The sequence below is a fragment of the Colletes latitarsis genome, chromosome 8, assembly GCF_051014445.1.
Source record: "Colletes latitarsis isolate SP2378_abdomen chromosome 8, iyColLati1, whole genome shotgun sequence".
In the NCBI taxonomy this organism is placed as follows: domain Eukaryota; kingdom Metazoa; phylum Arthropoda; class Insecta; order Hymenoptera; family Colletidae; genus Colletes; species Colletes latitarsis.
In genome coordinates this window covers 14,521,159-14,537,050 of record NC_135141.1, presented here as the reverse complement: position 1 = coordinate 14,537,050, position 15,892 = coordinate 14,521,159, and the positions used below count along the sequence as shown (strand labels likewise).

General features: G+C 39.9%; 1 protein-coding gene across 1 annotated transcript in view; it reads left to right on the top strand.

Moving 5' to 3' along the window:
• LOC143344911 (uncharacterized) overlaps nt 1–14,473 on the top strand; it is a 571,467-nt gene extending 556,994 nt beyond the window's left edge. Inside the window, exon 6 of the mRNA XM_076771527.1 lies at nt 568–14,473. Within this exon, the coding sequence (XP_076627642.1) occupies nt 568–1,716 (1,149 nt within the window). The 3' untranslated portion in view covers nt 1,717–14,473. The remainder of the gene's footprint in view (nt 1–567) is intronic.
• The last annotated feature ends 1,419 nt before the right edge of the window (nt 14,474–15,892 follow it).

Below are 15,892 nucleotides of genomic sequence, written 5' to 3'. Positions count from 1 at the left end.
AAAAGGGGCGAGGAGGAAGAGACGGTGAGACGAGAGACGAAATAAAAAGACATGGAAGGGGAATTAAGAGTGGAAGAGAAGGAGAGAGAGATCTGTATGCGGTAGCTGAAGCCAGTCAGTCAGGTATGCCCGGAGGCTAGGCCATGATAGACAAGGTCATCCTCTCCCCGCCTTTACGCGTACGGCTCCGGCTACCGTCAGTCCTCGTTTACATTTATTTATTTATAAATACACCGCGGCGATCGGCTAATGCGCCAACACACGGAGAGGGAAGGAGGAAGCGGAGCAACCAGCGCGATAGAAGGAGAACCGAGAGTCCAGACGACGATGGAACCCCTTCACCTGTCGATCGGCTCTTTCATTATTCGGTTAATCGCGGCGCAAATCACTCCTTGGAAAAGTCGCTGCCATTTTCGCAGCTGACGGAGACACCGAGATGAAATATAGAAAAAAGATATTGCACGTTCCCGATTATTTTCTGTCGAGCATACCTGCCCTGTCCATAGAAATAAGCATCGTTTTGGTTGTATCGCGAACTTGACGATAGATGATTTGTTCTGTTTGCAGATCTTTGGTAGCAAGGCGGATCTGCAGCTCCACACGCAGATCCACATGCGAGAGGCGAAGCCGTACAAGTGCACCCAGTGCTCGAAGGCGTTCGCGAACTCCTCGTACCTGTCGCAGCACACCAGGATCCACCTGGGCATCAAGCCGTACCGCTGCGAGATTTGCCAGCGGAAGTTCACCCAACTGAGCCACCTACAGCAGCACATCCGCACGCACACCGGCGACAAACCGTACAAGTGCCGGCATCCAGGCTGCACGAAGGCGTTCAGCCAGCTGAGCAACCTACAGAGCCACTCCCGGTGCCACCAGACCGACAAGCCGTACAAGTGTAACTCCTGCTACAAGTGCTTCTCCGACGAGCCCAGCCTGCTCGAGCACATACCGAAGCACAAGGAATCGAAGCACCTTAAGACGCACATCTGCCAGTACTGCGGCAAGAGTTACACGCAGGAGACCTACCTGGCCAAGCACATGCAGAAACACGCGGAGAGGACGGACAAGAGACCCCCGATCATCGGGACGGGCCTCAGGCCGTCTATCCACGCGATGGCGGCCCACCATCAGGATCACTACTGGCCGAAGGTCAGTCCGGACTCGGTGATCAGCGATCTGCACGAACGACTGCCGCACCATCACACCGACTACCATCAGAACCAGAACCCGGAGATGCTGTTACCTGGCCACGGACACCGCGGCGACTCCATAGAGAACGATTCCAGGCAACAGACGCCACAGCCGGGCGCGAATCATCATCCCAACAGCAGTTCGGCGTTCACGCCGATATCCTCGATCTCGATAAACTCGATCTCTTCTATGCAGCACTCGTTGAACCCGTTGAATCACTTGCACTACCCGGGCAGCCATCATCCAGCCTCCAGGCCGTACCTCTACGAAGCCTTCAACTCGACGCAAAAGTCCTCGCCGGCCTCGTCCTCGTCCGGTGTGACGCCCGGGACGACCAGCAACCAGAACGCGACCTCGTTTCCCAACCAGCTGATCAGCCTGCATCAAATCAGGAATTACGCGCACCAACCGAACCTCGGGAACCTCGGGAACCTGGGCAACCTGGGGAATCTCAGTAATTTGAGCAACCTCAGCGCGACGATGGAGAGCCACGCTCTCCTCGGCGGACTCAAGGAGAAACAGTAACTCCGGCTGGTCTTGGAGATTAGGAGCAACTGTTATTTCTCCTCGGTTTCTTCTTTCTTCTTGTCCTCCTCGTCCACGTTTCCCGTTTCCATCGGGACCGGGGGCGCGAGACTCGACGCGGTGCTTCTCCTCCGATCGTCGTTCACTATTCCGAAAGGATGGATCATTCGTCGAGCTCGTCGGTCGTCCGGTTACCTACGTTTCCCCTGCATCCTGGCTCTCGTCTAGCTCTTCTCAGACCCGATCCTAGAACCGTTTAGAACCTGTTACGCCGGTGTGTGCACGCAGCTTGTTCACGAGTGACTCTGAATCGTTCCTGTTTTCTTTTAACCGCGGTGCCAGGCTGGGGGGAGGGGGTGACTGCTCGCGCCGGGACCGTCGGAAGAACGCTCTCCTTTTCCTATTTTTTGTTTCGCATTTTTCACTTTTAGTTCTAGACTGAGCAATCGTTGACCAGAACATTTTTTTTCTACGCCGAAAAGTCCAAGGTTCGTTTTCTTTTATGTTTTTAGCCGCTTTCCTCGACGTTCCAACGAGATCGGTGTCGTTAAGGTAGCAAGGGTAGTCGGACGAGAACGGGAGCACCGATCTCTCTTCGAAGCCACGGATCGTTCCCGAGTCGAAGGCAAATCGGTCAGGCGACTTTTAATCGTTTTAATGCTACCGGGCATCCATGCATGAAGAGCGAATATTAGAAAGTCCGCTCGCCGCGGCTCGGTATCGATCGCGAGACCTCCTATATCCGTTGGCCGTCGTCGAGGCTCGTGAATCGGCAAGATCGATCGCGATCGCCGGTCAGCTGCGTTTTAGCCGCTCGGCTCGCCGCTGATTAACTTTCACGTTCGAAGTTAGTTAGAAAGTAACCCGGGAATGATTACCGGGGTAACCACGTTTCTCGGTAATCTTCGGAACGAAGTCCCGCGGCGAATAGTCACCCAGGAGACGGGAGAGGATGATCCTGGCACCGGGTTCCGCCTTAGCTACCTAAACTACTTTCGAGGAACGTCATCCTCGAGTTCCAAGCGAAAGCTTTCTTCGTCCTTTCACGCTCCTCTTCGACGATCTCCTTAGATTAATTACCGAGCCACCTTTCGCACCCAAAAGCCAACTTATCTTCTCTATCTTTGATTCATCATCGAGCGGATACCATCGATGACGCGCGCGTACGAATTACGTACCTCTGGTTGGACACTGTTTTTCTTTGCTACATATTTTAGTTCTTGTTTTTAACGTTCTTGGCGTATTGTTTGAAAGTGCATGGTCTCCGAAAAATCTACTTTAAATCGTATGCGTTCGAGTTTCAATTTTTCTTCATTTTCAATGTTCTTTTTCAGCGTCGAGAGGCGTGTGCTTTTCGGCCCTCAGAAAAGAGAGAAACTTTTAGTTTTAATCGGGACACGGTGACCTGACTTTCAACCTATCTGCAATTACTTTACTTTATCGTTGTGTACGTACTGTAACTTCAAGGGGATGATTTAGCGAGGGAACTTACGTTTATTTGATAAATGTTAATTAATTCGTACGAATTCGATAATTGATTTGGATGGAATTGGTCGTTTGAACGCGTTGTTTACTACAAAACGGTCGCTTCGTGGATACCCTTTGAAAACGTCCCCATAAAGACTAAAACGAACTAAATTCATTTCTTAAAAGAAGGATGATAAGCTACGAAAATGCTACGGTAGTTGTAGAGCAACTCTGGATCAGTTTCTATTTCCCTTCTGGGTTTTACCGTAACCCAGAAGACATTCCATAGAGTCCACGATACATCTTGGTATGTTTCAAATTAATTTCCTGAAACAAAGATGACAATTTCTTTCACGATACTGTTGGTTGAAGCTCGAATATTGGATCATACTTGCTGTAGAACAGCACTAATCGAATCTCTCTTGAGTCTTATTGCAAGTCAGTTATCTTTAGGCTCATGATAAATTCTAGTAAATATCAAATTAATTTCTTATAACAAGGATCAGATTTTGTCACGAGACTGTTGTTAAAGTTTGAAAATCTAACCATAGTTGTTGTATAGTCCATTGTATCAGGCTTTATCTAAGTTTTACTACAAGCTAGCTGTCTTGAAGCTCCCTCTTAACACAAAACTATTTGTGTTAAGTTAAACTTAATGTAAACTTAATTACAAAACTATTGTTCTCTATCTTAGTTTTTGAACTTTTTCTCACGTTTCAAAGACATTAGCAAAAGTCAATGATAAATCATAATAAATTCCTTGAAATAACGATGACTCTTATCGTTGACTAACATTTGAAAACTCTTTAGGTTCTGTTAGATACATAATATCAAATCAGTCTCTTAAAACAATTGTACCAAGTTTCTGAATGCATTAGATAAAGTATGCAGTTTGTAAAACCATGTTGGATCAGGCTTTATCTAAGTTTTACTACAAGCTAGCTGTCTTGAAGCTCTCTCTTAACATGATGGCTGATTCAAACGTTACAAAACTATTGTTCTCTATCTTAGTTTTTGAGCTTCTTTCACGTTTCAAAGACATTAGCAAAAGTCAATGATAAATCATAGTAAATTCCTTGAAATAACGATGACTCTTATCGTTGACTAACATTTGAAAATTCTTTAGGTTCTATCACATACATAATATCAAATCAGTCTCTTAAAACAATTGTACCAAGTTCCTGAATGCGTTAGATAAAGTATGCAGTTTGTAAAACCATGTTGGATCAGGCTTTATCACAGTTCTAAGTTTTACTACAAGCTAGCTGTCTTGAAGCTCTCTCTTAACACAATGGCTGATTCAAACGTTACAAAACTATTGTTCTCTATCTTAATTTTTGAGCTTTTTCTCACGTTTCAAAGACATTACCAAAAGTCAATGATATTAAATAATAAATTCCTTGAAATAACAATGACTCTTATCGTCGACTAACATTTGAAAACTCTTTAGGTTCTATCACATACATAATATCAAATCAGTCTCTTAAAACAATTGTACCAAGTTCCTGAATGCGTTAGATAAAGTATGCAGTTTGTAAAACCATGTTGGATCAGGCTTTATCGCAGTTCTAAGTTTCACTACAAGCTAGTTGTCTTGAAGCTCTCTTTTAATACAATGGCTGATTCAAACGTTACAAAACTATTGTTCTCTATCTCAATTTTTGAGCTTCTTTCACGTTTCAAAGACATTAGCAAAAGTCAATGATAAATCATAATAAATTCCTTGAAATAACGATGACTCTTATCTTTGACTAACATTTGAAAACTCTTTAGGTTCTGTTAGATACATAATATCAAATCAATCTCTTAAAACAATTGTGCCAGGTTCCTGAATGCGTTAGATAAAGTATACAGTTTGTAAAACCATGTTGGATCAGGCTTTATCACAGTTCTAAGTTTCACTACAAGCTAGTTGTCTTGAAGCTCTCTCTTAATACAATGGCTGATTCAAACGTTACAAAACTGTTGTTCTCTATCTTAGTTTTTGAACTTTTTCTCACGTTTCAAAGACATTAGCAAAAGTCAATGACAAATCATAGTAAATTCCTTGTAATAACGATGACTCTTATCGTTGACTAACATTTGAAAACTCTTTAGGTTCTGTTAGATACATAATATCAAATCAACCTGAATGCGTTAGATAAAGTATGCAGTTTGTAAAACCATGTTGGATCAAGCTTTATCACAGTTCTAAGTTTTACTACAAAGTAGCTGTCTTGAAACTCTCTCTTAACACAATGGCTGATTCAAACGTTACAAAACTGTTGTTCTCTATCTTAGTTTTTGAGCTTCTTTCACGTTTCAAAGACATTAGCAAAAGTCAATGATAAATCATAGTAAATTCCTTGAAATAACGATGACTCTTATCGTTGACTAACATTTGAAAACTCTTTAGGTTCTGTTAGATACATAATATAAAATCAATCTCTTAAAACAATTGTGCCAGGTTCCTGAATGCGTTAGATAAAGTATGCAGTTTGTAAAACCATGTTGGATCAGGCTTTATCTAAGTTTCACTACAAGCTAGCTGTCTTGATGCTCTCTCTTAACACGATGGCTGATTCAAACGTTACAAAACTCTTGTTCTCTATCTTAGTTTTTGAGCTTTTTCTCACGTTTCAAAGACATTAGCAAAAGTCAATGATAAATCATAATAAATTCCTTGAAATAACGATGACTCTTATCGTTGACTAACATTTGAAAACTCTTTAGGTTCTATTACATACATAGTATCAAATCAACCTGAATGCGTTAGATAAAGTATGCAGTTTGTAAAACCATGTTGGATCTGGCTTTATCTAAGTTTTACTACAAGCTAGTTGTCTTGAAGCTCTCTCTTAATACAATGGCTGATTCAAACGTTACAAAACTGTTGTTCTCTATCTTAGTTTTTGAACTTTTTCTCACGTTTCAAAGACATTACCAAAATTCAATGATAAATCATAATAAATTCCTTGAAATAACGATGACTCTTATCGTTGACTAACATTTGAAAACTCTTTAGGTTCTATTACATACATAATATCAAATCAACCTGAATGCGTTAGATAAAGTATGCAGTTTGTAAAACCATGTTGGATCAGGCTTTATCACAGTTCTAAGTGTTACTACAAGCTAGCTGTCTTGAAGCTCTCTCTTAACATGATGGCTGATTCAAACGTTACAAAACTATTGTTCTCTATCTTAGTTTTTGAGCTTTTTTTCACGTTTCAAAGACATTACCAAAATTCAATGATAAATCATAATAAATTCCTTGAAATAACGATGACTCTTATCGTTGACTAACATTTGAAAACTCTTTAGGTTCTATTACATACATAATATCAAATCAACCTGAATGCGTTAGATAAAGTATGCAGTTTGTAAAACCATGTTGGATCAAGCTTTATCACAGTTCTAAGTTTTACTACAAAGTAGCTGTCTTGAAGCTCTCTCTTAACACAATGGCTGATTCGAACGTGGCTGTTACAAAACTGTTGTTCCCTATCTTAGTTTTTGAGCTTTTTCTCACGTTTCAAAGACATTAGCAAAAGTCAATGATAAATCATAGTAAATTCCTTGAAATAACGATAACTCTTATCGTTGACTAACATTTGCAAACTCTTTAGGTTCTGTTAGATACATAATATCAAATCAGTCTCTTAAAACAATTGTACCAAGTTTCTGAATGCATTAGATAAAGTATGCAGTTTGTAAAACCATGTTGGATCAGGCTTTATCTAAGTTTTACTACAAGCTAGCTATCTTGAGGCTCTCTCTTAACACAATGGCTGATTCGAACGTTACAAAACTATTGTTCCCTATCTTAGTTTTTGAGCTTCTTTCACGTTTCAAAGACACTACCAAAAGTCAATGATAAATCATAATAAATTCCTTGAAATAACGATGACTCTCATCGTTGACTAACGTTTGAAAACTCTTTAGGTTCTATTACATACATAATATGAAATCAACCTGAATGCGTTAGATAAAGTATGCAGTTTGTAAAAGCATGTTGGATCTCGAGAATGGGAAAAGACCGAAAGAATTAGCAGTACGAGTGGAATTAATTTCCCTGAAGCAACGAGAATGGGTTCTTCAACGCGACTGTTGGGTGAAATTTAGGGGGTCGCTTGCGTTGTGTAATAGCGTAAGCTCGGTTCGCAGAGTTTTATTGCAAATCAGTCGCCTTGGAGCTGGCTCCTCTAAAGGACAGCCCCTGCAGTGTCCACGAGAAAATTCGAACCGCAGCAGAATCGATGGAACCGCCGGTAATTCCGTTCTTTTCACGTTCCTGCCTCCTAGGAGCACTGTTCGTAAGAGAGAATAGCAAAAGTCAGGAGAAATCGTGCCGTGAAGTACAGCTATTTTCCAAGGGGTGGCTCTCACCCCCGTCGACGGGGGTGGGTGCACCTTTCTGGGTCGAGTGGACGTTTCGCTCGCAACGGGATAATTAACGAAGAATATGAAAGCGCGAGTGTGTGTGTGCATGAATGTGTGGGGAATGAGAGAGAACAACCGGGAAACTTAAGCAAGCATCGCACGCACCTTTTACATAGGAGTTACACGCGTACACACACATTACATGAAGGGCACAAATCGTGTGAATGTCCTGCGGGGTGAGGATGCGAGAGAGTGAGAGAGATTTAGGGTAGGTCGACGACAGTGCCACGAAATATTAAATGCGAAAGTAACGGCGGATGATAGAGAATTAAAAAGTAATGAGGGCTAGAGAGAAAGTGAGTGTGTGTGTGAGAGAGAGAGAGAGAGTGGGTTGATGAAACGCGAGCAACGCGAAAAAGCACAGGCGCACAGAGAGAACGAGAAAACGGTACGGAGAACCTCCTTGTACATAGCTATTATATATAAAAATCATATATATATATATATATATATGAATAAATGAATAAATAAATATTATATATTATTATTAATTGATTAATTAATTGATTAATTAATTAATCGATCGATATTCGGTAGGTGCGTAAGCTGAAAGAGAGGAAGGATATAGACTCTACTGAAGATATTCTAAGTACCTTATCTAAAGAGAGAGTGTGTGTGTCAGAGAGGGAGAGGGAAGCAAGCAATCGTTGCCCAAAGTTAATTACGATAATTTTTCGTTTTTCGTAAGAGCGCGTTTCCGTTCCAAGGCCGCGAGTTGCTCTTCGACCGACCTCGACGATCGACTTTGTACAATTTTCTTCGTCCCCTTTGTCCCACAGTTTTCTTTCGATACTCGGTCGCTGGCGCGATCGTCGAGGTCGATCGAGGGCCATGGAAGAACCGTAGAGAAATTCTTCTCGCCGAAAAAACACGCTAGCAAAAGGGGATAGAGGGAAGGGAATAGAACACGTGTACTGTAGATAATTTCTTGTTACGGCGCCGCACGTGTCCCGTTTCGAGGATTCTTTCTCCTCGCAGGATCTCACCGCGTGGCTCGGAACGACGCGATCCTCGAACAACCCCAAAGAAATTTTCCTTTTATTTTTACCATTTTTTTTTCTTCTCCTCCCCCAGTCACTCTTAATTTCTCTAACTTTTTGCACCCAACCCCCCCGCCCACCCCTAGAGTCCTGCGTCGCCAAGCAGGTCCCCGATGCCGGGCGAACGAGAAAAAAAGTCCTTCGATATACATATATTCCGAAACGACGATAATCGGGGACGAGAAGCTCGCGAGACGCGACACGTCGGCGCTCCACCTGTGCTCAAGTTGTTTAAAACTATTAGTTTGTTACTAAGACGAATGGATGCGCGAGAAAGACAGATGAATGCGAGTGTGTGCGTGTCGCGAGAGCGTGAGAGGGACAGAAAGAGAACCGAGAGAGGGTTTAAGGATTCTCTGTGACGAAAACACGCGGCCCGATCTCGAGTTCTCGGTCGCGTTTCGAGTTCTCGGTTCCTCTCGTCCGAAACAAGAAAAAGAAAAAAAAAAAAGATATATGAACATGGCGACGATGAACGGGGAACGCCGAGGATCGAGCGCGCGTTTAAATTAGTACGAAATACATGGAAAGGGCCTGCGACGTTACGAAACGAAGAGACAACGACCGATCGATTCGTCGTTTTTTCGTTGGCGTTTAATGAAATTGAACTTGGGTGGGGACGGGGGCGAGATTCGAGAATTTTTTTTAGGGGTATATAGGGTGGTTACAGTGTCAGGTACCCCCGCGCTTTAATTGTGATCTTTTTTCTGTCTATCCTTTAGTTCCATTGATGATTATTTTATTATTATTTTATTAATATTATTATTATTATTATTAATATTATTATTATTATAATTACGATTTCGTTTAATAAACTATCACGTTAAAAGATGAAAAAAAAAAAGAACGACACCCGTACAGGGTAGACGTCGGACAACCCGACGTTCTCCTCGAAAGTATTTTCTTTTGTCACCGCTCCGAGAGAAGATTCCTGTTCTCCACCCTCCCCCACCTTACCCCTGTTAACTCCTCCACTCCTCTTTCTTCTTCGCGTCGAAAGTGGCGATTCGTAACAGAATCACCGTCTCGCGAACTCGGTACTGTTTCTCTCTCCGTTTGTCAGGGGAGGAAATTCTGTTTTTCGAAAATCTGCGTAGAAGAGAGAATCGTTGTACGGTCGAAAAAAAGAACAAGGAGATTTTGTGTGCAAAAAGAAATCGAAAATGTGCGATATAATTTTTACGCGCAAAACCTCGTTAGCGAGAAAATCGACTTTGAAAATATTTGGCGCACGCATGCGATTAAGCACGGATTACGTGTCCGGCCATTGCTCGTTGTTTCTACTTGCATTAATGTTTGCAGACGCTGAAAATTATTTTATCGGTTTTATCTGCGTCCGAACGGTTGGAAGATGGATTGAAAATTAATAATACCACCGTCGGTGTTTACAAATAACGACGCACGTAGAAACAACCGACAAATTGACGTACGCTCCGCGAATTTTCGGAACGAATTTTCACGGAAACGGAGCCCCGTATTGAAAAGTGTCGTTCCACATTTTCGGTGTACATTTTCACGAAGAATCGCTTCCCCTTCGATCGTGACACGATTCCCGTCCCAGCCGGTGTAGTCTCGTCGCAGAACGACGAGGCGTCTTTGTTGCAAACGAAGGATGTTAACGCGTCGAGAATAATTTTAGTTTTCGTTGGTGGATTGTTCGTTGTTACCTCGATCGAGTGCAATTAGAAGAGAAAGTAAAAGTTTTGCATGGGAGATAATAGGAAATTAAAATTTTTTACAAGGTTGTTTACGTGCGTAGAATGTCTTATATGCGTTAAAAGAAATGGCAGTTTATTTTCCGTCGAAAAGTGAAACCTTCCTAAAGACTCCTTTCCCCTTTTTCTTCTCCGTGGACTCTTTGTTCCGTTTTGTAGAGTTTGCTTGTCTCTGGTTCTTTCTTTGTTTTTCTTTTTTTTTTTTTTTTATATAATAAAAGTTGCAGAAAGATGCCGTCCAATTATGCTTTCGGAAAATAGGAAAGAATGCAAGGAGTGCGGAGGATCTGTTTTTTTTTACGATCGAAAATTTTCTCGTATTTTTGCACGTTGCGCGATCGCTTGAAGCTTTTTGCAATTAACGGTGAAAACCACCGTCGATGCGGACATCAATTTTAAATCGTCGGTGGTTTTGCACTTGGCAAAAATTTTAATGTCAAGCGTTGGACGTTAATTCTTGATCGTTCTACTCCATTTTACAGAATTCTAGACGCCTTCTCCGTTCCTTTAACCAGAAGAATTTCTGTAATCGAATTCGAGGTATCCTGGTTTCCATAAACGGAAGAATTTTAGACGGTTCTTTTGTTCTTTTCATCGATGTGCCAACGAGAACGATCAAGGAACGTCGGATTTTTGCAGGACCAACTGATCCTTTCGCTCCTCGCGCGTAATCAGTTCCTTCGAGTAACGTTAATTCAGTTTTTGATAACGAGTGAACGCGAATAATACAATTGACGGAAGAATAAGTTTGCCAACGAAAGGGGAAAGGCAGTCAGAAACGCAGCAATAATCGAGAAGTGGGCGGGTCTTTCGAAAAATAACAAACAGACATCACGACGATTATTTTCCACGTTGTTTCCCCCCAAATTTTTCGAAGGACCTCAAATGCATTCTCGATCGTAAAGGTTTCGTTGTTGTTCCGTGGTGCGTCGCTTCAACCCCGAAACGCCAAGTTTCTTTCAGCGATGAATTTGTCAAATTTACGAATACAACGAAGTGCGATAAAAGTTTTGTTTCCATTGATTGTAACATTTTGTAACGATATTTTGTGAAAATATATTCCGCATCGTCGACGACAAATTTTTACAAATTTCGAATCGAACAATTTCAAAGTGAAATAACACTGTTTAACACGAATTTTGTTTTCTTATAACCACTAGGTGATTCTTGTAGAGCCCTGTTTCCTAAACACGAATCTGAAAATGGAATTGCTGTATCACCCTCAGTTTTCGAAAAACACGAGTTTATGTAAAAACGCTCAATTTTTAGCAAAAACGAGGTATTACGTGAAAATTAAAAACATCAGAAAGTTCCACTTAGTCTTAAAAGATAGAGGAGAGATTCCTGAATATGCTAACATCAATAGTTATAATATTTTGTGCTTTTGAACGGTTGTAAATGATCGCCAAAGTTTGAAAAAGTGTCCAAGTACGCACTTTATGCACAATACTTTTGCATATTTACGAAAAGTTCTTTACCTGACATGAAAACTATACACAGGATTTGATTCAGCAGACATTTCTGAAGAAGAAACTGTCCAACAGAAGTATAGAAGCCGTTTTCAATTGTCACAGGTCGAAAAAATGTTCATCGGCAACGCGTGCACGATGTTTTACCGCCACGCGACCATCGCTTGCCTATCTCGGCGCGGCAGTGCCGTAGCTACCTACAAGCGAAACTGGTGTAATGGTACAATAGGGTATGCACTCTGTACATAATATATTTCATTTTATTATTGTAACTTTTATTGCTTAATATTGTTGTACACTGTATGATACTAATCACTGAATTATATTTTCAAAATTCATGTAAATCCATCAATGGAATCACTCGAACATGTACGCTTTTCTAAGAAAGATCATATACATACAATGAACATCGAAATTGTTTAGAAATGGAAATGATTGGAAAATGTTTTTTACAAATCCACAAATAGATTAAAAAATTAAACATGATAAACATATACAGGAATTGGGAACCTAATATATTATCAGTGTTGCATCGATTATGCGTAGCTACGGCGCTGGTAGGCTAGCGATGGCCATGTGGCGGCAAAACGCCGTGCACGCGTTGCCGACGAACATTTTCTCGACTTGTGACAATTCAGGACGGCTTCTACACCTCTGTTGGACAGTTTCTTCTTCAGAAATGTTTGCAGAATCAGATCCTGTGTATAGTTTTCGTGTCAGATAAAGAACTTTTCGTAAATATGTAAAAGTATTGTGTATAAAGTATGTACTTTGACACATTTTTAAATTTTGGCGATCATTTACAACGATTCAAAAGCACAAAATATTATAACTATTGATGTTAGCATATTCAGGAATCTCTCCTCTATCTTTTAAGACAAAGTGGAAATTTCTGATGTTTTTAATTTTCGTGTAAAACCTCGTTTTTGCCCAAAATTGGACGTTTTTACAAAAACTCGTGTTTTTCGAAAACTGAGGGTGATACAGCAATTCCGTTTCCAGATTTGTGTTTAGGGAACTAAGCTCTATAAGAATTACCTAGTGGATATTGAAAAACAGAAAAAAAAATTTTATTTGTAGAACAGTGTAATTATACCTTAACTATTCCCATCGAAAAACGTATTCGAGCGTTGCGTTAAATTCGTCAAATTGTTTTTAGTTTTAGTATCGTTTGGAATTTCATATCGATTATTTAGTTGCTGCGGAAAGATAATGCTGGAAAGTTTATTTTTAATAGAGTCGAAGTTGCTCGAGAATTTTTAGTTTTCGCTTTTTTCCTCAACTTGTACGGGTTGGTTCGGGGTTAAAGTGACTTTGGATCGCTCCTACGGGACTGGTCGTGTACTCGCGAGTTAAAAATGAAAAAAAAAAAAGAAGGGAGTACGTCTGTGTGTGTGTTTGTGCGTACGAATGAACAGGAAACATATAGGAAGGCAAAGGAAAGAACGATTGTGAGACTGATAAATCGAGAGAGAGAGTGAGGTTCACACATAGGCAACGTAAGGAAAACAATATATTGATTATATTGCGTGGTACGAACAGAACTGTGATATTTTATTGTATAAATTTACGGTAAAAAAAAAAAAAAAAAAAAGGAAGAAAGACGAAGAAATATGAAGAACAAATTCTCTAAACGGATATACTTACGTAGAAGCGGGATATTACTGTATTTTACAAAGAAGTGCATCCTTAAGCCATTCAAACGCAATCGTACGGAACGCGTGCGCGCGAGTAGCCGAGTGTCCCTTTGGAGATTGAGTCGTTTTCGATGCAAAACAGAACGAGTCTCGCCCTTCGAAGGGCGAAAAGCTGCCGAATATGTCGATAGAACGAACGAGCGAAGCTTTTCACCAAGATATCCTCTGTCCGGTCCATTCTCAACTTCAAACGGAACACTCGGCCGCTCTTTGGGGGGCAATCGCGGTGCCCTAGTGTCTAATCGTTTCCTGTTTGTAAAGTATATATATAGATATATAATATAGATATATTATATACGAATTAAATGTTTGATAAGAAAGAAACAGCGAGAGAAACTGAAGGAAAGAGTTACGATAAGAGAAGAGGTCTCATTTGCGACGTATTCGAAACAATTTTAAGAAGCATACACACGCGCGCGTACACACACACGAACACACACACACACACGCGCACACACGTACAAACACATACTCGGTTAATAGCTAGAAGAGTAAGTAATTACGCTACGTCTGTAAAGTTTCGAAGGAAGATCACTTTTTTGCGCTACTGATCGTCCCTAGCCCCCACCCCCCACCCCCCACCCTCAAACATTCGTGAATAAAAATGGAAAGAACGTCGAAGAAAATCGTGTTTAACAATTCCTCGCCAATCGACAACAAGCGACAGGAAAGGATTTTTATTATAAATCGGATGCCACTGTAAAATATTGTCGATTTTTTTGGTGAAAAATGTTTATTTCCACTTGGAGATTAAACGCAAACTTCGAGAACTGATATCAAACGTTTCGAAGAGACGAACATTCGACTGAGAGGAATTTTTGAAAAATGTTTAGAGACACGGTAGTACTTTTGTTTTTTGTAAACGTCATTGTGAAACAAAAAATGATTACTGCTTGTAAAATATTAAAGTAAAACGTATTATATTATAATTGTCTCCGTTTGAATTATGTTGTGAACCCTGAGTATAGTTGCTACAGGTATGACAAATCTTAATTTTTAGAGAGTTTTAAACGACAAACAAATTTAGTTAACAAATTTTATTAAGCCTAAAAATGAAATAAAATCTTGCCATCGAGTTATTCGTATAGTACTTTACAGTAATTTCGAGGTATTAAACAATAAATAACTGTTATAATTCAATGTTGAATTAATGAATCGCGAAACCATAGTTTCGTTGAGCAAATTGAACGTGTACAAGGTGTTCGGCCACCCCTGGGACAAATTTTAATGGGGGATTCTAGAGACCAAAATAAGACGAAAATCAAGAATAGAATTTGTTGATGGAGGCTTCGTTAAAAAGTTATTAACAATTAAATTCAACAATTTCAAATCGTTCTGGAAAAATTATTTTCAGTTGCAGGAGTCAATTACAATCATTTTTGGTGAATAGATATATCTCCGAAATCCTATCCACTTTCGAGAAAAAAAATCGAGTAGGTATTGAAATTTTTAGACGAAATTAAAAAATTTCTCAAATTTTTCAAATCGTTCTGGAAAAATTATTTTCGGTTGCGAGGGTCAATTACAATCATTTTTGGTGAATAGACATACCTCCGAAATCCTATCCACTTTCGAGAAAAAAAATCGAAGAGGTATTGAAATTTTTAGACGAAATTAAAAAATTTCTCAAATTTTTCAAATCGTTTTGGAAAAATTATTTTTAGTTGCAGGAGTCAATTACAATCATTTTTGGTGAATAGACATACCTCCGAAATCCTATCCACTTTCGAGAAAAAAAATCGAAGAGGTATTGAAATTTTTAGACGAAATTAAAAAATTTCTCAAATTTTTCAAATTGTTCTGGAAAAATTATTTTCGGTTGCGTGGGTCAATTACAATCATGTTTGGTGAATAGACATACCCCCGAAAACCTACCCACTTCCTAGAAAAAAATTCGAGAAGGTGTGAAAGTTTTTGACAAAATTTAAAAATTTCAAATCGTTCTGGAAAAATTATTTTCAGTTTCAGGAGTCAATTACAATCATTTTTGGTGAATAGACATACCTCCGAAATCCTATCCACTTTCGAGAAAAAAAATCGAAGAGGTATTGAAATTTTTAGACGAAATTAAATAATTTCTCAAATTTTTCAAATCGTTCTAAAAAAATTATTTTCAGTTGCAGGAGTCAATTACAATCATTTTTGGTTAATAGACATACCTCCGAAATCCTATCCACTTTCGAGAAAAAAAATCCAGTATGTATTGAAATATTTAGACGAAATTAAAAAATTTCTCAAATTTTTCAAGTCGTTCTAAAAAAATTATTTTCGGTTGCAGGAGTCGATTACAATCATTTTTGGTGAATAGACATACCTCCGAAATCCTATCCACTTTCGAGAAAAAAAATCGAAGAGGTATTGAAATT